At 41.8% G+C, this 26,727-nt stretch overlaps 1 protein-coding gene across 1 annotated transcript in view; it reads right to left on the reverse strand.

Annotated features, from left to right (window-relative positions):
- Positions 1-26,727, reverse strand: part of vat1 (vesicle amine transport 1) — a 34,673-nt gene that overhangs the window by 4,071 nt on the left and 3,875 nt on the right. Inside the window, exons 2-5 of the mRNA XM_042505357.1 lie at positions 23,703-23,910; positions 6,544-6,714; positions 5,183-5,272; positions 2,003-2,244 (exon numbers count right to left, since the gene is read on the reverse strand). Coding sequence (XP_042361291.1) covers positions 2,003-2,244; positions 5,183-5,272; positions 6,544-6,714; positions 23,703-23,910 — 711 coding nt within the window. The remainder of the gene's footprint in view (positions 1-2,002; positions 2,245-5,182; positions 5,273-6,543; positions 6,715-23,702; positions 23,911-26,727) is intronic.

Genomic DNA, 26,727 nt, shown 5'->3' on the forward strand with positions numbered 1-26,727 from the left:
AGACAGAGAGAAAGAGTCCGATATAAAGAGCAGACAGATGGAGAGGCAGAGAAAGAGCGTCAGATGGCGGAGAAAGACAGCGGGTGTTTCTCTCTGGCCGCGGTAACTCAGGCCAAAATACTGACCAGCTCCAACTCCGACAACAGAAGATGTCAGCCTCTGACTCCCTCTTTCTCTTGGTGTTTTTCACACTCTCTCTATTCATATCTGTCAGCAGTGTTAATTTTATCAGCAACAATCTGACTCTGTCTGGCTGAGTGAGTTATGCTTGAGGAGACACGGCGCTTCTTGTGGACAAACTTCGCCTGTTGATTGTTGAGCCTTATTGAATCGAAGAGCCACACCCAGCTCCTGCAGATCGAGCTGCAAAAACGCACCTGGAATTCACATGAATTCTGGGGGACTCGGCTGTGAGCACATAGTGTAAAAATGGGATGTAGTTCAGGTGCAAATGCACTCGTGTCACAGTGAATCATCTGGACATCCAGACCCTGGTGCACAGGGATGCATTAGGTCACTAACAACCAGGTATGAATGGATCTGAAATCCACATACAAGCATTGTGTGATACTCAGGGTAAATCAATGCTTCAAAGATTGTCTGCACATGGCTCTCAACATGGAGGATGCTGAGCAGGAGGCTAGTAGCTAACCGAACCATGCTAACAGAAAGAACAGTGTGAACCGTGCTAACAAGGGAAAAATATAAGAGAATACAAAAAAACACAAAATAACTACAAAAATGGACAAAGCAACCACAAGGAGACAAATATGACTGAAAAGCAAAACAACAACAAAAAAAAACAAAAGCAAAAAGGCACAAAATTGATATTGAAAATGCCCTATAGCTGTAGATATGTGCAGTCACCTCTAAGAACTGAAACAGTATTTCCAACATCATCTTCTGCGATTGGCTAATTGTGTTTCTGTCCCAGCTAGAGCCATCACATTAGAGGGACGTTAAGTTGTTCACAATTTGTGTTAAGTGTGGCTTCTTGGTCTTTTTTGACTTGGATGGTTTTGTGTGTAGTGTCTGTGATTTAATCAAAACCACATTCAGTACCTCAGAGTATTTATGGAGAAATAAATATCTGAAAGAATTTCAAGTGTCTCCATCCTTGACCAGATGCCCATGTTGGCTGTGAATAACTCTGCACCAAATTTAGTTTCTCCAGTAACTTTGGAACCATTACCTCAACAAGACACAAAATAATACAAAAAGGGACCCAAACTAGTACAGAGAGACACAAAACAACCACATGGAAACACAAAATATACACAAAGAGACACAAAAAGATGCATAAGGACTACAAAGAAATGCAAAAACCACCAAAAAGTCTGTGTTTCTTGTTTTCCACATAGGAGAGGTGGTGGGGCCTTTTGCATGTCTGTGCCCAGGGACCCATTGTTTCATGATCAGCCCGTGAATGGCAATAGTGCCAACAGTGTTAACAAGAAGGAAAACAAAGCTGCTATGCTCCTGCAATGACACCATCCTAATAAGAGCAGTGACCACCATAAAAGCACAGTGCTGAGCAGCAATAACGAACTAGCCAGGGGGATACACACATGGGACTCAAGTGCACTAACATGCACGCACGGCTGAACCATGTACCACAACAACAGAAAGAGAAGCTCCGCTTACAATACACACTGACGGAGCACAACTTCCTTCTCTGCTCAAGACTCCATTACTTCACTATATCTTCATATAGCAAATAATTATTTTCTGCCATATTAATGTTCTTAATGTCATGTAGAGCTTCTTTACATGCAATACATCTCTGTGTGTGGATTCAGCCAAGAATATATTAAAAATCTGCTGTTCAAATAGTAACATAAAAGGTCAAAGACATGTTTTAATTGACATATGTAGCCGGAAAAATAGCTGCATCAGTTGTAAATATGGTGGACGATTAGAATATTTTCTTTCATGCTATATATATTTTTATTCTAATAGAGTTTAATTTCTGGTGTAAAGGCAACCACAGTTAGACACAAACCTGCTCCAGGTGCCAAGTGGAGTCAATGCGGGGCTTGACCTTGCCCTCCTTGTAGAGATCCAGGATGGTGTTCATGGCCTGGCTGATGAGCTCCATCTCCCCGTCCAGGTAGCCCAGGTGGAAGCCACACACCGACTTATTCCCCTGGATCAGGCTGAGCGTGTGGATGGAGAACTGATGGTACCAGTTCTTGGCCACGGCGAGCAGGTTCTTCTTCTGGCCTGCAAGCATGTTGGCTGCACCTGAAGGAGAAGGAGGAGGAGAGGAAGAAGCTCAATCTATAGTCTGTGGGAGATAAAGTCTAAGAAACACAGTGCATGTATAACTTAGGTACATTTCTAAATCCCTGACTGTGACTGTAACTGATTTACTGACAATGAATTGTTTATTAGTCTGGTTCTTTTTTAATCCAATAATGTCTCCACTCCCACATTCTCCCTTTTCCTCTTTAGTTCCCACTTTGCCCTCACCTAAGTATCAATCCTCCTTTTTTGCACTGAAACAAACTCGTGTTTTTAATTGGCAAAAAATAACCAAATTTCGATAATAAATTATTATTTTAAGGTATTTATCAAGAAAAAAATGCCAAACATTTGGTGGTTTCTGTCCCTCAAATTTGGAAATTGGCCACTTTCTCTGTTTTATATCATTTTAAATAAAATTGCTGTTTGTTTCTTTTACTGTTGGTTTGGGGAAAAAGTCCCCTCTTTGTGCCACCTTCGCATTTTTACACAGAACCAAAGAACGGCAACATCATGCCACACCAGTGTGATTTCAGACAGCATGCCGGCATCGTGGATTCCAAAGAGGCATGACATGTAACACATGTCAATAACAATCTCTATCTCAATCTCAACAATTTCTAATCAAGGTCTTCTTCTTTCACTTAGTCCCTAACTAGTACTTGCTGCTTATTAAATGTCCTGTGGTGGGATGCAAGCATAACATGTTCTGTCCATGGTCCCGTCCTACTGGCTTTCCAGTCTTTCCAGACACCATTTCAGCACTGTTTCTACCTACTGTAACAGTGTAAAGGTGCTGGCTGAAAGGTGAGACAACTCTTTTCCCCCATTCTGCGACTGTATCCGTTATACAGAACCGCAAGCCAGCAGAACTGGGAGATATTTCTGCCTTGAACAGGCACTAAAATCTTGGGCTTTGGTGATTTCTAATCCTTTTCAAGTTTATATTATTTTATGGGTCAAATAATTATTGATAACAATAAGAGAATCAATCAACCATGTCAAAACAATATTTGGTCCCCTTATTTGCCTCTACTGGTTATTTTAGTTTACATCATTGCCTCTCTCACACACTCACCTACACCTTCCACCCTGAAAACCTCTGTAGCACTTCAGCTCACTGTCACCACATCCCTGCCCTATCCCCTCTTTCTGCAGTCACATACGCTCCAATACTCTCACTGTCTCTGTGTGTCTCTCTGGGGAAAACGGGGGACACAAAGCATGCTCTGAGGGAAGAGAGGGACCCAGCCTGCTACATTTAGACACATTCCAGGTTTCGTGTGGATAAAACGCCCATTGTTCCGCCATGCATACTTTTGATAAGCTGGAAGAGAAGCAACCAGCATGGAGGGAGCGGGAGGGTGGGGTGGACCTGGGGTTGAGAGAGGGTGAATGGGCGAGGGTGGAGGTGGGGGGGATACCATGCTGGGTAGTGGGTTTTTGTCAAGCATGCAAAGGAAAGGCCCTGTTCTTCATGGATGCCGACCCCGCCCACTGTTGCATGCATGCTTGTTCCAGATTGGCATCGCCACAGAGTGAGCGTAAAAGGCCTTCCCACAGATGACACACGGCACACTGAGGACATGGACTTCTACAGAGAGGTCACACTGCCCACCAGGAAGCAGCTTTATTCTGTGTGTGTGGAAACCCACGACCATTTCATGTACTGTAGTACAATTTGCTCAGCAGTTACACTCTAAGATCTTGTGGGAGTTTCTTTTAAAAGAAGAAATCCAGGAAGACTGAATTTGTTGCTTTTACAATTTTTTTTCCAAAATTTTATGATTTTTTGCAATAATGTGGATTAACATTTAAAAATAACAAGTAAGCTTTAAAAAAATGGTGACATATTTTCATAACATATAATAATATATAGCTAAGGAGCATCAGTAAGACAAAAAAACGAGTTTAGAAATACTGCGTTCATCATCTGTCAGCTGCTATCTTGTGAAGGTAGCTAGTTATGAAGTTAACTTAAAGGTATACTATGCAGGAATTGTTGGTAACTGTTTGTTAACAGTTTGTTCACTTTATTTGCATTTTTATTCCCGGCACTGTGTTTGCAATTTCTGTATCTTCCTCTTGCATGCATGCTTTTTACGGCCTGGTTGCTGGTCTTTTATAAAGTTCTTGCCTCACCTGCACACTGTGCTCAGGAAAATAAAAGCCCTGACACACCAAAATGACATCAAAATACTAGAGGCGATGAAGGCCAACTGTTGCTCGCCTCATGTCGCCTATGTCTCAGCCGAGAAGCTGCAATTGAACACATTGCAAAGACTATAGCCAATAGCGAACCTGCACGTATGTACTCTACCTACGTGGTGTGTCAGAGCTCTCAGAAGAAAATAAGAAAATCCAGACAGAGAGCGGGGTCTCTGCAGGTAAATACATCACCACACCTCCAGTGGGTCATCAGTGATGACTGAGAGGGATTACTTTGGTACGATTCTGTTTTTAAGGAAAATCTTGTGTAGTATACCAGTAAAACATAACGTGTGCTTCCTACCATGCTGTGCAGTGCAGCAACCAAGCTTAACAAACCACATATTTGGTTTCAGGCATTACATAAGATGTTCTGGTAAGTTTAAAAATTCAAATTTGGAGAAGCTTGGTTGGAGAGATGTATGCAGCCTGGGGGCAAACTCTGCGTGAGACTTATCCACAGCAGTTACAAGACGTTTGCTTGTAGAGGTTTCATTTTTATTTGACTTTGGCTCATAAAATGGTTCTGAATGTGCTTATTTTGTGTGGAAAACTGTGGGGATCACTGAAATTGGCGAGCATACTTGCCGTTTGACCATTTTAACCAAATGTAATTGCATTAACTCCTGGACTCGGCATGTGTTGGATCACTTAGGATTCCGATAAAGCTGCTCCAAACTTGGCTCTAAACTTAAACTAACTGGTCTACACTCTGGTTTTTACTACTTACCATAGGTGATAAGTTTGCCCATTGGCTTCAGCAGGTTGTAGGCCTTATGGGTGTCCGATCCTCCGAGAGGGTCCAGTATTATGTCCATCCCTGTAGCAGCAGAGAGAAGAAGGGCCCGGTTATCACTGGTGTGAATTCAGCGAGAGCAGCCTGCCAAGTCTCCTCAGCAGCCCCCCTCCGCATGCCAGAGTTCACTAGGAGTAGCGAGTGTAGCCAAGTTGTGCCATGTTTACACGAAGAGGAACCCATATGTATGCCAAGAGAGGAGCGGAGGAGAGCGTGGTGAGATCCTGCTTGTTTTATGTTTTCTCATTCTTGTCACTGATAAGACAAGAGGGATAAAATTTTTCTCCGTCATTCCATTCCTAAGTGGAGGGAATAACAATCCAACCTCTGAGCAGATGGTAAAGAACGGCAACCTAACTATGAAGGTTTCTCTGTAGCTTATTATTGTCTGGCCATGTAGGCTCAGACTTAATGATGCTCCTTTGTGCCAGAGGGGACTCCTCAAATTGGGCTACCCCTCCTTGCTCCATTAAACCCTGGTTCTATTGATTGTTGGAGGCGCACAGCAGGACTCCGCCTTGACCACAGCACAGATGAATTGACAGAGAGCCAAAGACAGAGGGAAAGGTAGCGAGCAGGGCTGCACATTGATCCGATCTTCTAATTAGATACATTCTGTCTAAAGTGTCAGCTCTCGCTCTCATCCTATCTGTCTCTGTAATGTCTCTCTGTCTCGCTACATGCTACAGAGAACAGAGGCGGGTTGGAGAGGGGACTACAAAATGAGCCTCCAGCATAATAACAGTCTCCATCCTGCTAGGAACACAGCGGTGGGCGACCACAAAAAAAAAAGAAGAAAAAAAAAAACAGGAACTGGACATTGTTTCATTTTGCTGAAAAGCAACGTTTTTCTCAGCAAGTCCACATCTCAATAAAACACTGCGGATACATTATTGATGGCGATGAGAATCCAAACAGTCACTGCTTAGTAAAATGAGTTTGTTCGGGAGGAAAAATGACTCCCTACATGCTGTCAGTCTAGTGTACATGGCAGCCAACTCTGCTGAGAACTGTGTCAGGAAAAAAAACCCACAGTGTATGAAAATACATCATCTCGCTGTCTGCAGTTTGTTCAACACTGATCAACAAAAGCTGCAGTCACACAGTATTGCTTTGTGCTGGTGGGAATATATAGAGCCGGTCTATTTGCTTTATGAATCCATCTCAGTGATGAACATACATACTGATGTAAACCTTCATTACAGACAGTTTAACCTGGTTCATTTTTTACGGTCTCTGCACAAACATCTCCAAATTTAGAGCACTTATCCCAGCGCACATGACAAGTTTCTCACCTTTCGGACTGATCTTGCGGACCTCCTCCACATAGTCCTTGGTGCGATAGTCGATGGGATGCGTGACTCCGCCCTGGGTGATGGTCTCGTGCTTGCTGGCAGATGCTGTGCCGAATACAGTCACGTCCTTCACTGTTTTGCACAGCTGAGTGGCTGCAATACCAACACCACCTAAAGGACGAAAGGAGGGGTTAAAAGTTTGTTGATGATTTTTTGAAAAAATATAAATAACAGGGTATGACTTATGTTATATTAAAAGACAACTAACAAAGAGCTTAAAAAAGCATTTCTTTGCTGGAAAGATGGTATTTCCATAAAACTGCGCTATCTATGCAGTAGGAATACACAAATACTTTTGAAAATATGTACAGCATGACCAGAGGAAGGGCCAAAAGTGTAAATAATCAACTTTATGTATTGACATTATTAATTATACCTGAAGACATGATTTAAGTTACAAGAAACCCTTATCCATACCCTAATCCTAACCTTAACCACCTAACTTTTAAGCTAACACTTTATAGCTAGTGAAAGGCTAACTATGGGGACCAGCTGGTGACAAATGATCTTGTATTACAGTTAAATGGTGAGCAAAAATATGTTTCTGAAGACATTTTAGGCAAGACATAGGCAATACAGTGACAGAATATTGGTTTAAATTTGCTCAGCGCTGCCTAGTTTTAGAGTTTGATCTAGGTTCAGTCTGTGTTTGAGAGAGAGGGGTGTGTCTTTCTCTTGATCCGCTTCTATACTCTGTGTCCATGGTGGCAGGCGTGCAAAAGTGTGGAAGTTCAATCTGTAGTGAAATTAACTGCTGTAGAGCCAGCGATTTCGCATTATTTGGCAGACTTGAGCTGGGAGATGAGTAGGGAGATCTGGGCCCTGGTTAGATGGAGGGAGTTTACCAAAGTTCATTTTCATGGACTGCCCTCACTGTTATAATGCAAAGCTGATCGAAAAATCTGCAAAGTGTCCCTTTAATTGAAAATGGTTGTTCAAAGCAACGCCAAGACCTGGAACTAAAAAATATGTCGTTTTTTTTTATTCTTCATTGTGATTTCAACTTCAAATTTATTTGAGTTAGTTAAAAGTATCAGTAAAAAACTGCACTTATATTGGTTGCTTTTGTTTTTGAGTTGTTCAATAAAAGAATGCTGGAAATTTTATTCAACAAGCAAATTGTTTTAATTGAGCAATATAGTGAAACAGCAGAAATGCAAAACTAGGTATACTTTATATTTATTACAAGCGACATCATTATTGTAAAATTGTGCACAATTTCTTTATATTGTTCAGCCCTACCAAGACCTATATGAAACTCAGCTGAGCAGAACAGTCCCTAAAGGCACCCAAGAATTCTCATTCCATTCGTACTTTCTACGGCAGGTAAATGTGATTTGCATTATTTATTGTTCCAAACAAGCCAGTCAATAACAGCATGGACGTGTTTTGCTCAAGGGTATGTAAAGAGCGCATTAAACACAATCACATTACCCCGACTGGCCTGGGGAGAATAGACACCCACACGCAGAAGCACAGACACACAGACACAGACACAGACACAGACACAGACACACACACACACACACACACACACACACATATAACTCTGGAGAAAGTAGCCATTGTAGCTCAAATGACACATCTAATTTTTTGGTTTCCTTATTCAAGAGACAACCTGTCTAAAAATCAGTAGGACAAAAAAAATATAGCTGTGGTATCTGTTTTGGAGAGCTGGATGACATTCTATCGCAAATTACATAAACAGAGCTCCTTATAACAGTGCCAGCTGAAAACAAAATGTGCAACGTTGTCCAAGATAACTTTTAAAGACAAAGCGCTGTGAGACTGTGTGCTTCAGTGGATGTTTCGGATATCTGTGTTTGTGTTCGCTGTATTTGAAAGTGTGTACATAGTTGTGGCAAATGCCTCAGCCAATGTTTGCTAAGGCAGCCAGGGCAAGAAGTAATAGGTTACTGATAAGCAGTGGCCTGTTTGAAATGGAGGCTGACTGGAGGACTTGAACTGAAAGGCACCAGCAAAGGTCATTTGTGCCTGACCATGTAAAGAGCACATCTTATCTGATACCAGAGGACAAAGCAACAAGAAACATGTGCCTTTACATCCATTTTTAATAGCATAGCTGAGCTGCCAGACTGCTGCACAGGTCTGGATTAAATGGATGATGAAATCATGATTTGCTTACTAACAAAAAACCCAACATTTAATATGCACGCACAGTGAGATAAAGAAAGGCAGGAAGACATGCACGAGAAGGCCTCTGCGTGTTTGATAAGACTGTGCAGAAGTAACCCAAGAGGAAGACATATTTATAATCTAGTACATTTCTGATTCTATCATGTTCCATTAATAAAGACAGGTTTCCTCCATAAGTCCTATAAAAACTAAGAGAACACACAGGAATGACACATATTACAACAGACTGGAAGTTGCAAATACTGAAATATATCCAAAACGTCAAATTTTCACAAGCTAAGAAAAGCTGCCCCGTTAGCAGCTGTGTTATGAGGCATTTTTTAAGAATCCACTGGGTTCTTAAATGGTTTATTTGGCTTCAGATGTAGGAGAATTTCTGTAACCTATGAGGGTAGTTAAAGGTCTAGTGTGTAGAATTTAGTGGCATCTAGCAGTGAGGCTGCAGACTAAAACTTCTAGCATTTGCCAAGTGTGTAAAAGATCTACAGTGGCTGATGCAAATACACAAAAACGCAAATAGCTCCATATAGAGCCAGTGTTTGATTTGTCCATTCTGGACTATTGTAGAACAACATGGCTGACCGCAGAAAGGACCTGCTCTGTGTGTAGATATATATGTCTCATTCTAAGGTAAGAAAAACACAATGTATCTTACTTTCCGGTGATTATAAATAAATGAAAATACAGTTATGATTATTTGTATTCCACTTCTGGCAATACATATCCCTAAATACTACAAACTACACGCATTCAGAGCATATTTGTGATTCAGAGTCTGAGCCAGGATTTACTGGACACTGCTCTCAACATGGGTGCGTTAGCTGGTGGCCAGCAACTAACGGTGCTAACAATGCAAACAGTACTAACAACAGCAACAGTGCTGACAGAGCTAATTGAAGGGTGGGCTTTATGCTTCTGCGACAACACCATAACCTCTATATGAGCACACTGCAGGGCAATTAGAAAGCCAATGGATTACACTGACAGGGACTAACACCACAACAAAGAACAGAGAAGCTCAGATTACCGCTCACACAGTGGTAACATGACTTCATTCTCTGCTCTGGTTTGCTGCTATATTAATACTCTGACTGTTGCATACAGAACCTTTAATCCTTTCAATTTGGGTGAAAGTCCAGTGTTTTTTGCAAATACATGGGTCATGCAACAATAACTGGCTCATGATTACGAAGGATATGTACAAACTTGCAAGTGCATTACTTTTTTTTAGGAAAACGCACTGATATAGATGGTTTTTCTTTGACAGATACAAGATATATTTCCTTAATGATGTTCGATAATGTGTAACCAAATTGATATCAGAGTTATCATGTCTTAACATCTTGTATAATGGGATATAAGATTAGATGACCCTGATACACCTCTGGTCCTTTCAGCTCAGCATGAAAATTATTCTGAGCCAGTGAACCAGTCAAATAGCACAATTTCCTCAACAACATCCTGGCAGTTAGTCTCTGAGGCTGCACTATCACATCACAAAAACAGCCCCCCCCAAAAAAAGCAAGATGTAATGATAACATTAAAGTCAAATCATATTATCCTCTTTAGAAAAAACACTCATTTCAGGGCCTTTCATTTGAAGTTTTGAGTGCTCTGCTAGAGATATTAGTCATTTGATGGAAAAAAAGACAAAAATGTTGACTACCTCAATATCAGTGTAGAAGCATTTCAGATTTTTGGTTCTCATCTGACACCTTATATCCATGCAATCTGAATACACTGCTCTGCATTACTAAAATCACACCTGAGGGGAGAATTGATGAGAAAACAAAATCAAGGCCATTGCTGTTGGATGTGAGTGTTGTTGCGGCTGCGTTATAGCAGCAGCATCTCTCCTTGTCCTCAGTGAGAAACCAAGTTTGTGTTGCCAAGGAAACCTCGGCCAAATTGCCAGCAATGACTGAGCAAAGGGAGCCATTTTGTTTCATTGACTGCTCTTCCTGGGCATGTAAGAGTCATTTGGTGGTTATTGTGTGTTTGTCATCAGTTTATGTTTGACAGACTGGGTGATACCTTCCCCTTAATGGCATGTGTCAAGGTTTTTATATATTCAGGAGTAATTTACAGGCAGACTAAAAAAACTGTGGATTTATGATATACAGTGCAACAAATGTACTTGTATAAATATTTTAGGCAAACACAACAAGCAAATGTGCATCTGTTTGGCTCACATGGGTTTTTACACATATCAACTGTTTGTGTGAGGTAGAAGGGATGATAAAAAAAGGTGAGAAAATGTTGAATATATGCATTGTCTAAGAGCTGGTTTTGCTAGATGGCTCTGTCGCATAGTAGCAACCCTCACATACAGGTGTGAAAAACTGTCCGACAGGATGATGCATGCATTAATCCCACGTACAGCCAGGCACTCGCATATTAATATTTAACCAACGCTGCTGTCATAAACACAGTGATTCCCCTTCTGCTTCTGCTTTATGAAGTCAGTGAGCCATGAGGAAAAAATCTTTATTCTTAAAGGTCCAGTATGTAAGATTTAGGGGATGTGTAAAGGGATGTGTATATATATATATATATATATGTATATATATATATATATATATATAAATATATATAAATATGTTTTCTTTTTTTTCTCACCTGAGAATAAGAGATAGGTAGAGACATTTTTGTTTTTGCACCAGCCACTGTAATTAGAAGCCCCTATGCTATGAACCTTAAAGAATCAGAAAAACACAGATTTTTTACGTGAAACTGCTCTATTCAGTGTTTTCAGCGATTTTAATCAGCCTGCCTGTTTGTTTTGGAGAGGAAGAAATCTATGCTTTTAATTCATCTACCAGTAAAAACCTCCTGTATGTCTTGATTTTAAGTTAATAGGAAAATAGGTGAGCACACTTCAGCAGATGCTGGGCTAGCTCTGATATGCCAAACAACGTTGGAAAAACACTTATTTTAACATAAAACTGCTTTAGTGAGTGTTTTTGCTAGTTTGTATCACTGGGACAGTTTGTTTTGGAGAGGAAGAGACCTCTGTGGATAATTCGGCACACCGTAAAACTTCCTTAATGTCTAGATCAGAAATATGGTAAGTACACATACTAGCAGGTACTAGGTTGGCCGCCCATATGCAACATGATGAAAAGCTTTGGAGAAACACTGATTTGTAACATGGCACTACTGTCTTTGTTCGTTAAAATTCTGGTGTGTAAAAATGTATTTTCCAGGCAAAGAAATACAATGCCTAGGGAGGAAGAAGGTACCTGTTTCTGGATCCCCATGAGAACAAACTCCTGATCTCCTGTCACAAGACTACTGAGCTGTGCCAAGAACCCCTCACCGCTCCCCACATCACTTTAGGAACACACACACATGCAGTCACACACATCCATACATCCATACACAGATCACAAGGCAGAGAGGAGTGGGGCTGCAGCCTTGAACAGTCCTGCATGGCAGCTAATCTTCACAAATATGCACAGAGATTAAAATATCAACCTTTCATTAACCCAATGCTTCAGTTCCAGTTGTTTCCTTGGTTTCCTGATTTCTCCTTCTATATTTCCTTCCTCCGACAGGAATCATCTCTTTTGGTATGTGCTGAGCGTGATTTAAGACCATCCACTAACACTTACCCATACCTCGGGGAAGAGAAAGCAGCTTAAGCAAATTCTTGCTCCTAATTGCATTTGTTCTCAAGATTGAATTGAATTGTTTACACTTGGAAATTAAGAGATGTCAAAAAGCTTCCACCTATCTATTTTGTTTTTCTCTCTCTGTGGAGAATACAAAGAAGGATTTGTCTTCCCCTGAATCTTTACGTACTCGCATTTTGGCACAAATTGCACTTGGCTTCCATAACATGACTGTTAGGAGCGAAGAGGAATTTTCCCCAAAACACAGTGGAATCCAGACTGACACTGAGGCCACTGTTATTGCTCCACACCCAGAGTTCAGCAGCATGGGTGGGTGGGGAGATCTGAAATGTTTTTCAGATTTATGAAAAAATAACGGGACGGACGCCACGTCTGCCTCGTCGCGATTAAAACACCTCAATGACAGATTTGGTTTGTTGTCTAAATAAATAAATGTAGTCTCAATGCACCATTTCTATATCGTGTGAGCGATGATCTCAGGTGTTAGTCGGGGGACGGATGGGGCCATATGTCTACTGTCACCACCAGAGAGATGACTGGTCCCTTGTCTCTGAGCTCCGTGTTGTTTTCTTGTGTGATTTCTCCTGCATTTATTTCCACATTTCCTCAAGGACTCATGTGTGTCTTAACCTCTCACTAGCCTGCAGTGGTAGCAGCTGACAAAGAATGAAATACAAACGTGGACCCAAGCATCTCTTCTTACCCCGCTGTGGCAGCGTTACAACATCAACAACCCAATAAATGAACTTTTTATTGCCACTTTGCGCAGCTCCATAACAACAGTTCAGATATGAGTCCTGTAACGGTGATAGGAGCTGTGGTTGGCTGTTTGTGAACGTGGACTGTTGAGGTATTACTCTGCATTATGTAACCTTGGTGTTTTTTCTGGGATGACTGTGTAAGCATGTGTGTGTGTGTGTATGTGTGTCTGTGTGCACTGTGGGCTTGAAGAGCAGTTTAATGTGCTCTCTCTGATGGTGAATTTCTCTCCGTGCAGTAGAGAAGAAGCTCATTTTTAGTTACTGGGTGAGTGAATTTAAAAAAACGCCCTTTGCGCGTGTGTGAAGGTGGTCCCTGTGATTTCCTGCGTGAGGATTCTCACACTGCTAACAGAAAAATATGCTTCTACATGTATGGACACAAAATCTACTTCTGACATAAGCCACTTTCTTTCCTCCCATAAACCCAGTTACAAAATGAAATGCAAGGTGGTGCACACTCATCCAGTTTCTCACACACACACACACACACACACACACACACACACACACACACACACACACACACACAAACAGGTGCCCTGACACAAGTTTCACATGCACCTGCGACTGTATGTGGTGGTTAGGGTGGGGGGTGGGTGGATGGGGTCATTTGTCAACGGCTGCAGCGACGAGAGCGCGAGCGAGCATTGTGATTGGTGGGTTGGGTTGGAGGTTGCCCTGGTTTCCCTCTCCTATCAGTGCAGCTGATCTGCCGCTGGCGATGCCAGGCCTGGGGAACACAGAGACGGTTCAACCACGCAGCCCAGACTCCCGCTTAGTGGTCAGACTGAATTAGCATTCTCTAAAGTAGGGTAAGACCTCCCGAGCAGACAGAGGAGAGGAGAGGAAACCATTTTCAAGGCACATCACTTTTATCATGGCTCCCAGGAACAATGGGTCCATAAAAGAGAGAGATGTAACTATACTTGAGCTAATGCTTTAATAGCTAGGGACATTGTTAGCTGCTTTGTAATGAATGAGCACAATAATCTGTCAGGTGGGGGAGTCTTAAGAGAGCAAGATACATCTATATTTCTGTCCCTATAGCAAAGTTTCTTGTAGTCATCCAACCTCCCCAAACATGTTTTTTTTTTTTTTTGCTTCTCATTTTTCAATCCCATCTGCAATCATCTGTGCACTGAGGGCTCATATGCCTGAGGCCCCGCCTGCAGGTCTGACAGCAGTCATGAAGATCTACACCAGGATGAGGCTCTAATTCACCAAACCCAAGAGATCCAGCCACCTGTTCCACTTCCTTTAAGTATTTACAGTGCACTTCACTTTTCTAAAATCATAGTTTAGAGATGTTTTAGGCCAACTTCCCTTACAGACACAACTTATAGAGTTAGCAATTTTATTCCAGAAGTTTAAGTCTGGTAACACTTTATTTAGACAGTCCTCCTGCAGATAGTTTATAGAGAAGTAGTAACATTAGTTCAGCTTATTAGTTGAGTTCAACAGTTCAATCTACAAACAATCCTTTGATTGTAGATGTTTATCTATGTGGCAATGCACTACATATTCAATTCACTCAATCTATGCTGCATAGGTTGAGTGAATAGTTCAATTACAACTAAATGACTCTGAGAATCTGTAGGTATGTTCATGAATTGTCACATAAAGTTGAAAGAAGATCTCCAAAAATCTAAAGACGAAGCAAAACAGTTGAGTTGTTAAATATCAACTACGAAGCTGTTCAAATTTGCCTGTTGCAAAAAAAATGATGTCAAACTCAAGCCTCTACACTGCTGGAAACTTGCAACAACAAGGAGTCCTGGTGGAGAGGAAGAAACATTCCAAAGTGTTGGCTTCATTTCATAAAAAAAAAATAACAACAGTGATGCTGTAATGTTTTGATCACATTTTTTCTACTCTGTCTCTACACTGTGTTCAGACTCAGCGATAATATGACAGTTGCATTGACAATGAAAACCTGTGTGGGCCTTCTTTTTTCTACACAGATTATTGATAGAATTCATAAGGAAATCAATAAAGAATGTGACTGATGAAAAATCAATAACTGCATTAATATCCCATCACTACACACGACAGGAAATTTTGCTGATGAACCACTGACATAAGAAATGATCTGGCTCTTTAATGAAAAGTCTAAGCTTCAAGCCCTCGTGTACCTAAAAACCATAAACTGTTAATATAATGGATGTAGCCTCTATGGCATCATCCATTGGTTTGTGGACTTCCATTCTGAAGCCTCGAATTTGGCATTTTGGCTTTGGCCATCTTTGATATTTGGAGCCAGAATGACATATTTGGGTGTGAGGGTGGAGCTGTGGAAGGACAAGGGATGGATCTGACTAAGAAGCTGAGGACACAATTGAAAGACAACCTATCACTCAAAGCGGCCCACTCTTAGTTACACGAAGCCTTATAAAATGTAAACAGTTGAGTTATAACATCATCAGATATATCTTCATCAGATTATGAAGAAAACTGATAAAACATTCAGTAATTCCAATCAGCTGTTTTTAAGATTCATGGTCAATTTTGGATTTAACTTGTGGCATATTTTTTGTGATTTGCCACAGCTCTGATTTGTGCTTCCAACTGTCTTCAGCAACAGTATTTAGAGCAATCTGCCACACTGAATAGACAGAAAGAAATGTGATTTCTAAGAAGCAAAGTTAAAATAAATCAGACTGATGGCATTAACACAACTCTATAAGATCATTCAATTATACAGAAAACTCCCTTGTTTCTATGATGAACATTAAACAATATGGCTATCACGAAAAGAAAACTTTCAAACAGGAATTTCTGGTGGTTAAATTTACTCCTAGAACAAGCGGCTCAAGTCTATACGTAGATTACCATAAACAAGGATTTAACTCCTCTGCTATGACTGTTGTGGCCCATCACTCTCAGGGTTGTATTGCACCCACATGCAGCAGCTGGAAGCCTCTCACATCAAGCGTTTCCAGATAATCCTCAGTGTAACCTGGTGTAACTCTATCCTATACACAGCCACTCCAGCAAGAAGCAGCTGCACAACTATGGAAGCCACCATAATTGGCTGGTGGGGAAAATAAAAAGTTTAATAACGGTCAGGACATGTGGAAGCTCACACACAAACCTCAGTCACACTTCTGTGGAGTTTTATGAGAGCAGATGATTGACAACACATGTTATTTAGCAGGCCGAAGCACCTTACTATGCTGTTAGTCAGCGTGTTTGAGAAGATCCAGTTGGAATCCACAAACTCCAGCAGCATTAGTGCCAAAATGTCAAACAGGGGGAAGCATCTGAGCCCTGAGGCATCAGATAAATTGATGACACAGGCTCCTGTAGCGCCACCTAATTCATATTCCACATCTGCAATACAATGCGTGACACTTGACGTTGGCCTGAAGTCACTTGAGAGCTCATAAATAAAACAGAGGTGGACGTCATCACTGAAGCAGCGGAGCCCCATATGTATGCAGGAATGTGTAGTGTGGGTGGGGTGGCTGGCCAGGGTTCATAAACATTAGGACCAGTTCAGGGAGAGGTCAGAGGAAAGGCTGTTGGCTGGGCACAGTGGAAGACCCACGAGGTACATCCAAATGTCGCTGAACTTCCCCCCGCCCAAGCCCTCTGGGGAAAACAAAAATGGGAAACGTACACACGTTCCCCGATGACGAGGAATCGAGCACGGATATGGCGAGGTCACGCAGAGGGAGCGGAGGTTACGGAGGGCCGGAGGGGGAGGAGGAGAAGGGAGGATGCAGATGTGCGGTGCGGCAGAGAAGGGAGGCACGATGGGAGGAAATACAACAAGCTATTGTTTGGAGAGAGAGGACAGGAGCGGACCCACGGGAGAGACAGCTGAGGACTATTCACCAGAGTTTACTCACACACACACACGCACATGTGCGCACACACGCACACACACACACATAAAGGCATGACTGACTGATGGTCTAAGCACCAGGCATTCCACGCTGGTCACCTGATCATGATGGGTAAAGGTCACCATACTTTTGAGAGAATTATTTCTCTTTTTGGATATCCATCATCACCCATCATCGTCTGTTTAGGCCCTCGCTACATCTTCAGGTTCTACAGGTCATTTGCCATATAGAGCTGTCACTGTTGAAGTTTTACACATAGACTTAATATGAAGATGATGACATGAAAGCTCCCAAAAAGTGAGGGCAAAAATTTGAATCACCCCCTGGTGGCTGACTGCAGTATAGGTCTGTTTTAGTGGGTAACCCAAACTAAAAAGTACTAGTCAAATAAATTATTCCCAAAGAAAGTCTTGACATTGAATGTAGTTCTTATTATGCCAAGGTTTTTTTCAAGTTTTCTTTTTTCCCCTGATAAAATGGTTTAATTAGTTATTTGATGCTCTAAGAAGGTGGCATAGCATCATAATTGACACCTGTGTTTGCAGATCGATGTGCTCACAATAAATGGCACTGCTCAAGATTGGTTGGACAAATGTATAGGTGTGTATACTGTGAGATCACTACTGCGAAGAATGTGGCCCCAAATTACATCACCAGTGCAAGATGGTAGCAGCAATATCTGTAATATTTTGGCCTCCTTTTTTGTTAACAGTGGGAAGAGGCGGAAGTATTGTGCATCTTTACATACAATCTGTCGTTTTTCACCAAACTGTTATCTTACTTAAAACTTCACTTTATATGAAATTTGGGGACATTTTACTTATTTGCTTTAAATATGCTGGAGCAACAAAACTCTTCTATCAGCACCTCTAAAGCTCTTTAATTAACACTTTATATTTCCTGTTGCTCTTCCTATAGTTTCTTCCTCTACCCATGAAAGAGTTTCATTATGGGGTTTCACCTTCTCCCAATCAAGGCTTGTTGGATGTTACACTGTAAAGCCATATGGATCCGATAAATAAAATGGACCTGACTTGCTCTTTTACTGTTGTTTCATTTCATAGAGAAAAAAAAGGTTATGACACTATTAATGACACAAGACGAAGACCCCTTGTGACTATCTTGACATAAATCTTAACCTACTGAAGACAAGTGGTAATCTCTGAGGCTGGAAAATGAAGCCAATATGGAAGTGCCAAAAGCTTCAGCACATCAAATGGTCACTTGAGGCTGGCTCCAAAACATAGTAAATCCCCACATACTGCCATGTTAAAATGCCCAACTTCACAGCAGAAATAAACACGTCTATAGCTAATTTCAACAGTCACGACAACTGTACTGAGGGTGGATTTTTATATAACTCACTAATTTACATTTTATTAAGGCTTAACATTACACATAATGAAGGGTGGGCTGCTTTGAGTGTCTCCAAATAGCGTCCTCAGATTCTCAGACAGATCCACCCCTCGCTCCTCCACAGAGCCAGCCTCTCACCAAAATGTGGTCACTTGTGGCGCCAAAAAAACTAAATGCGGATGGCCAAAATGCCAAACTAGGAGCATCAAAAACAGAAGTTCACAAACAAGCAGGTGACGTCAGGGTACCTATGTCCATTGTTTTAACAGGCTATAGTTGAAGATGATGAAATCATACGAATATCATTAAATTTTGTAATGATCTAGAATGAATTATCTGTTTAACTGCAAGCTTCAGGGACTTTGGAGACAAAGTAATTTAAAAGTAATTGAAAAGAGGAGGATCGTTTTCCTATTGTGATTCAATCAGTGGATTACATGCTTATTATGAGAATAAACAGGTCAACCATGAGCCAGATCAAGTGAGGATGAACCCCTCAAGCATTTACTAGAATGATGCTCTGATGAAAAGATTTATGACTGGAGAAGAAAATTGCTCTTCACACACTACGTCTATGAGAGCTGTTTGGTAATTGCCGAATCCTACCCTGTGACTGAGGGTGAAAAACAAATTGTGTATCTGCCACTGCTACTCCTCAGCTGTACAAATAAACCCACTTAATCTCAAGTAAAAGCTCACTATTTTATCTTTGCAAAACAGACACTGTTCTAGCAGGAATGTGGCGTTGTACAGGCATGTCTGACACGCAAAATTGCTGCTGTTTAGTTGGATATATGACTATATGCAAACATCAGTTGCAAAGTCTTGTGAGACAGTCTGACTAGCTTTAGTAAAGACATTTAACCACATACTAATACTGTGCGGCTGAATGGGGCGTTCACTGGAGCTGTGGGCAGGGTTGAGAAGTGACAGAGTAGTTTTTAATTATTGTTTCATAATCAACATACAATACAGGCTCTGTGTACTGATGTGTTACTTGGTTTTGACTCCAAATACTTGTAAAAAATGAGATACATTCTTGGAAAACATTCATACTGGAACAAGGAATTTTAATTGAGGTAACAGTGGTGGTTTTCCACATTTTCATGTGACACACTACAGTAAAGTAAATGACATCTGAATGGGTTAAGTTGGACGTAATTGCAAAATGAGTGCAAGGAATCTGAGTACACTTCGGAGGATGGATAATACTGTTGATCTGTGATTCTCAGTTAGAGGGTCGGGATCCCCACTTGTTGCGTCAAAATGCTAGGAAAAAAAAAAGGAAAAACTCCTTTCTCTCTACATTCTTAGAAATAAGGGTTCCAAAAAGGTTCTTCCTTAGAGGCTAAAGTTTGATCCAGAGCCATTTGCTTCTGAGGAACCATTTTTCCAACAAAGGGTTATTCGTAAGACTAAATAAGAACCCTTTCAATCCAAAGAGCCCTTTCTCAAGAAAGTTCTTCAAGGATTGTTGAAAGCACACATTTTAAAAGGTCCTCACCATCAACTATTCAAATGTTTTGCCATTTTTCAAATGGCATTTTTACATTCAGATGTATCCCCTTGATCAATTCATTTTACTTGTGTTCTGACATAGCTGATATCTTTACCATCATTTCATGCTATACAGTACTTAGTTGCGTAGCTGTATTGAACAGACTCTTGTTGTTAAATCATTAATTAGTGGAGATACTGTGCACTCTGCCTCCGAGCATCCTGGTAGAGTTGATATCCACTGCACTGTTGAATTAGTAAAGAACTCCAAGTAGTAGTGATTTCACAACATCTCTGCCCCCTAAAAACATGATTGTGAACCATGAGTGTTGTTGGTTACACTGAACAGCATCAGCCCCGGCCCCTCACGAGTTTTCTCACCCTAAATGATGCAAAAGAAAAACACAAAATAGTGGAAATGTTCTGGACCGAACCCCACAATACCCCTTTTTAACCAAAATGGAACAGATTAATACATTGGTTTAGAACCTCAAAACCCCCAAACCCTAAAAGTAGCAGGTTTTTCTTCACCTGAACCGTAACAATATCAGTGGGCGTGTCATATTCTATAGACCAGAAGGATGGGATGGAGAAGACAACAATGGAGACATCAAGTGAAAAATCATCAGAAAAAAAGATTGTTCAGGGGTCCCGTTAAATTTAGATCATGCTTGTTTTTTGGATAATAAAAATCTGTAATATGCGTAATGCTCTCATCCGATGACACATCCTCGATCACAATAATTCTGCAGAAAACTGTTGGAAAAGAGGACTGGTTTTCTACATAACACCAAGGTTCCAAGAATCCTGAATGGAACTGGTCCAGAGAACCAGAGTTAATTTGGTGGAAAAAGAGAAAGAGAGGGTACTGGGTGGAACCATTACACCACTTAAGAGTTCTCTGTAGAACATCTCACTTCTCTAGGTCAAAGGTTTCACAGATTGTTCTTAGCATAACCCTATATCTTGGGCTCTAGGTAGAATCCTCTGAAGGTGAAATCCTTATAAAGGTTCTACCAGGAACCAAAAAGTGTTCCCCTATGGCAACAAGCCAAAGAACCCTATATGGTCCTCGTCAGCAGCTTTATTTCTAAGGGTGTACACAAAATGTCTAAAATACTGTACAATTTCACCTCCTCAGGCCTCTTAAAGATATATTACGGACAGATGGGAAAATGTCTTTGATCTGCTCACATCTCAGACATACAGTATCTGACCTGAGAGAGAGACAGACAGACGGAGAGAGAGGGGAGGGATAGATCGATCAATAGATAGATACTACTTTATTGATCCCAAATTGGGAAATTCTTGTCAATTGACACATCAGCTGTTCTTTCAGCTGATCACATTTAACTAACATGATTCTCCTTCTTCCTCTAGTATTTTCAGTTGTGCACACCCTCCACCTCATCACTATCAGTGCCAAGTCTTTGCAGATTCAACAGCCTCATCAGCCTATCAGTCTCAGCACAGTCACCAGCCATCACTATCAGTGTTCGGCCTCCATGACTGATTCGTCTTATTGCTGCTGCAGGGCAGACGCCCCTCGAACACAAAATCTCCCTGTTGAGTGTAAGCGTGAAAGTCTTTCTGTTAAATCATAATCATCACAGATGTTATCATTAGTTAATCTGTAGACATGTAATCTGCATTATACAGTTATCTGTTTGTGAAGACACGCCCTTTAATTACATTACTGCAGGGTTGCAACTAACAAATATTTCCGTAATCAGTGAACATGCTGATTATTTTTCAGGTTCATCTGTTTATTCTTTAGTCTGTAAAATGACAGAAAATACTGAGAGAAATGAAATTTTCCTGGACCTAAAGTGATGTCTTGAAATTGCTTTCTTTGTTTTAGCAAAAAAAGCAAAAGTCAAAGATATTCAAATCATAATGATATAAAACAGAAAAAGCAGATAATTTTGGCATTTTGAAAGCCAGAGTCAGTAAATTTTGGCATTTTTGTTGATAAATTACTTAAATTGGTTAATTTGTTACCAAAATTCTTACAGATGAGTTTTCTGTTGATTTACAGACCTGTTAATATTTCCTGCATTACATTGCCTAAAACAACTAGTTCCAGCACCGGAGATCATTCAGTGAGGAATACATGCCACCCTGACTGCAATTTCCTTCATAATATTAAAAAATATCAGACTTGAGAAGGCAGACAGAAAGGCACAGACACAGTCACACCCTCTCTCTCTGGCCCTGTCAAAGCAGATACCTCTTGTCTCTCGAATCAGAGAATATCAGGAACCTTTTTTGACAGCCTCAGGGGTGGGACCCCCCTCCCACACTCAGCATCCAGCACCGTGTGAACCATGCAGCCCCACAACGCAGAAAGGTGGTGTTAAGAGAGGGATGTGCACATCTCACACACTGGTAACACCTTTTCCACAAAAGGTATTACTGTCCTGTTCACAAAAACGCTTTTGTCTAAACAGAGCGCGTTGTGGAGCCTACAGTGTGATGATTATGATTTACACATGTAGAGAACGACAGAGTGCAGTGAAGCAGACTGTTAAGCAAATGTTTTTGTCATAGCCTCAGTAATGTGCTTTTACAATCCTGATGTCCGGACAGCTGGCGAGCCAAGACTGGCAGCCAGCCCTGAGAAACCAGAGACGCCGCCTCAACCAAACCAGTGGGGAAAAGCGTCTTACACCACACTTCCACAGCATTCCTCCTATAGCAAACATATTCAGAAATATCTAGCGAGATGTGTGTTCACAGGGGTGAGTGACATCAGCCAGATGAAATGGTGAACGCAAACATTTGGGATTCCTCTGTAACCACCAATCCCACAACTATGAGTCTGTTAACTGTCAGCGTTCAGCTCTGGGGAAACTGTACTTTTTTATCTTATGAATTCATTCTTTTTCAGTGCTATTGTGCACACCAAGGGACATCATATCCACCTGGGCTGGCGGTCTCCCACAGTAATTTTTGTTGTCTGACAGAGAGAAACCGGGACCATGTTTCATTTTGTGCTCACTTCTTTTAGCCATCTACGCCCACACACTGTCCCAAATGCCAAGGGATCCCTCTCTGACTCCCTCTGCACAGAGTGAGAACCAGAGGAAGAGTGAGAGCCGGCAGATAGCGAGAGAACAATTTTTTTTTTTGGCTAATGCACTCCCCATTCTCTCCAGCTGGCTTGATTGTGTAAACACAGCAAAATCAAATGCTCTCTGGCTCGGTGCATCACGCCCCAAAACAGGTGCTTTTACTCCCTCAATCCCCATCTTTCTCCCACCCACTCACACCGAACTTTCACCTCACGGTCCAGGTGGCAGGTGCTCTCTCTTCCTCTGGTTGCAGTGCTAGAGAGTGCAAAACACGGAGCCATATCTCACACTAATGAGCAGCGGGACCTTCTCCAGCAGCCATAATTCATATAGAAAAGACATGCATAAACAGGAGGTGCAGAGAGGGAAGTAGTCTGGTGGTTCTGTAAACATTCAAAGGCATTTCCTTAACGTCATAATACCAACTTTGCATCTTTATGTCAAGCTTCTGCGCAAGATTTCAAAATGCGCAAACAGCTGGTGCTAAAATACTATATTGATTTGCATCTGTTTCTGGGTTGACAATGTTTAAGATGAAACTGATTAAATGTGGTTTCTAGTTGCAAGATTACAACATAAATCAACAGTTATTCATAGCTACAACAGGAAACAATGTTTGCTTTAATTTGTGAGTAAACCATTGATTAATTTATGATGAATTTAACTATTATTTAAGTTAATAGCCATTTCATGGAGAGTATACTGACACATTAAAAGGGTTGCCCTATGTGCATGTGCACTGTGCATCCCTCTCTGTATGTGTCTGCTTACCTGCAGCAGCGTGAATGAGGACGCTCTGGTTGGGCCGCAGGTTGCCGAAGTCAAACAGCATCATGTAAGCAGTGATGTAGTTCACAGGGAGGGCGGCTGCTTCCTCAAAGCTCATGCCGTCTGGGATGAGGAAGGTGTGGTTTGCTGGCACCACTGCCACCTCCTGCCACAGCCCAAAGCGGTTCAGCACCATCACCTTATCACCGACCTGGAGCAAAAGGAGGACACAGGATAAGAAGATGGCAAAGTAAAGGACTCTCTTTCTCCTGTTACTAAAAACAGTGCAAACTAACTTAATGCAGTTATTCCCACAATACAATCGCCAGAAAAATGTTGTAAAAACAACCGCTTTTTGTGCCACTATCCTGGCATGAAACGCAGTGATGTCTCAGTAAAAAAACAAGAACTTTTTGTGCCACAATCTGGCATTATTTGCATTGATATATCAGTAAAAAAACAACTGGTTTTTGGACCACTGTCCTGGCATTAACAATGCAGTGATGTCTTGTAACACTATTTCAGCAGGAAACACAGCAATTTCTCAGTAAAAACAAGCAATTTTTGTGCCACTATCCCCGCTGGTTGCTACAAAACACCATGTTTAGAGCCTAAAAAGCCCCTGCAAACAAAGCAAGGACCTGCTAGATCACAACTGGTTTTGGGTGTTTGCAGGTCTCAAACAGTGGTCTGCAGCCTGGCAGGCACCTCCATCCACCATCCCCGCCATCTACCCATAACAAAGTCAGCCCTAACACTCCACCACTTAAGAAACATTTATGACAGCAATGAAAAATGCAAAATAAAGGTATTTAATTGTTTTGCAGAAATGTATAATGCCAACATTTTCTTGCGGTGACTGGGCTGTTTCTGAGCTAGGAATACTGTGAATCCACCTGAACACCACAAGACTGCTAGAAAATTAGTCAGCAGTTACAGTTTGTCTGACAGGGTGTTTGGGCCTCACAGTTTCTTTGGCACAGTGGGAATGATGAGAGTCGTGCAGCAGCAAACAACAGAGTATGGTCTACAACAATGGCAGGCATGCAAACATGCAGCCACCTCGTCCACCAAATCTCAAAGTGTTTTCTCTTAAAAAGTGAGAGCAAACAAGGAAAGTGATAAACCGCAGCAGAGTGAGGGCAGAAACTGTATTGACTTTATGGAGGGAAAAGATGAGACGACAGAGGAGTCAGGGTAAAAAGGGAAGTGCCTCTACGTTTTTTCTCTTTGTTTGACACGTTAGATGCTTTGGGATTGATCGCGAAGTATAAACTGAATATATGAGCATCATTAAGCAGTTTCTTTCTCTTTGAACCACAATTCTGACAGTGAGGAATTCACAGACATGCTGCACGCCACAATCACCATCTTGTCACTTTCTGCTTCCAAACTGTCCTTATCGAAGCAGATTCCTTTGATTCACAACTGTCTCTTTCCAGAAGGACACGCCACTTTGTAAACTTACCCCCCCCGGCGCCCTCACTAACCAATCAGAAGAGCCCGCCCAAGGGACACAGGAAACAGAGACGACTGCAGCGTTATAACTCTCTTCCTGTTTTCTTCCTCCCCACTCACCCCGCGCGGCACAGCTCTCCCTCCCGCACCGTTTCCATTCTCCTCACTTTTTCTCTTCCCTTCTTTCTCTTTCACTTCCTGTCTCCTTTTCCCCTTACAACTTTAGAACATCTTCCTTCCCCTTCTCCAGTCCCTCGTCTCGTCCCGCCTGTGTCTCGGTCTTGCCGCCTTCCTCGACGCTCTCTCTTTCCTCCATATCATTCACCGTCTCATTGCATCCTCACCACCCTCTTTCTTTTCTCTTGTGAAGGAGTGTCCCGTATCCCCTCTTCCTCATCAGCGAGACAGGACAATGGGGCCCATCTTCTCCCCTGGCTTCCCTCCACTCATCAGAGTCCCTGCCAGATTCTTCCCCATGGCTGAGCATAAGACAAGCTCTCTCCTCCTGGGAACAAACCCTCTCCACCCGGGCCTCTCTAATGGTCTGGAGGGAGCCATGCGCCTCGCTGTCTATCCACTCCAATTAGAGAGATCTCTCTCTCTCTCTTTCTCTTTTCATACCCGCATCTTTTCTGTCTGAGGCCAAGTCATTTGGTTTATTTTCAAACTGTCACTTTTTCAGCGTGGGCTGCCCCTCTTTCCTCCCCTTTGTTATCCATGCTCACTCCCATCTCCATTTTTTCGCCCTTTTTGAGTCTTCAAACTCATCAACCTCGCGGGTTTAATTGGGGGTACAGCGTGGCACAAATCGATAGACAGGGGAGTTCAGGCTTTTACAGGAAACACACTCAAATATGACTCACACATTGCATTCTAATGCATCTGCAGCTATTCTTCGGCGCCCACATAAAAGCATGTGAGTTACTGTCACTCACACAGAACGGAGGTAGGAACACTCAAGGCCAAAGCGAGCGAGCCTTGTGACAGTTCTGTTACAACATCACAGTTTGACACACAAACACTTGCATTTCCTTTCTAGGCCTTCATGCCACTGCATCAAATCTAGTCACAGTCAGGGTCAGGAGTGCAGGGCACGCAGAACAAAGACACTTCCAGTTAACTGTATATGAATGGACCTAATCAGATGGTGATTCAGTTTTGGGGTATGAGGGGCCTCCGAGTCAGCTGCTTTGTGGTTTTGAGCCTTGATGAGCTCAGCAAAAAATTATCAAAGAGAGAAAGAGAGAGAGAGAAAAAAAGGATGAACAACAACTTCTACTCCTGAGTCAGGTTGAGGCAAAAGATGAATGTTAGATGCAACACCCACATGGCCTGCACGGCTCCTGTAAATGTAATTAGACGGAAACACAATATCACTCCAGTGTGAGTGTAGGTGTTATTGTGCTCTAACATGGTTTGTGTGATGTTCAGATAAAGGCCACGCCCTGCTCACATACAGTTAAATGTGTGACAGGAGGGTCTAACATGCTGCTTTTTTCACCTGACTGCACCATTGAATATGCAAATGAGCATGTCATGCCAACAAAATAACATTATTCTTCATGCTGTT

The sequence above is a fragment of the Plectropomus leopardus genome, chromosome 17 (assembly GCF_008729295.1).
Source record: "Plectropomus leopardus isolate mb chromosome 17, YSFRI_Pleo_2.0, whole genome shotgun sequence".
NCBI classification, from domain to species: Eukaryota; Metazoa; Chordata; class Actinopteri; order Perciformes; family Serranidae; genus Plectropomus; species Plectropomus leopardus.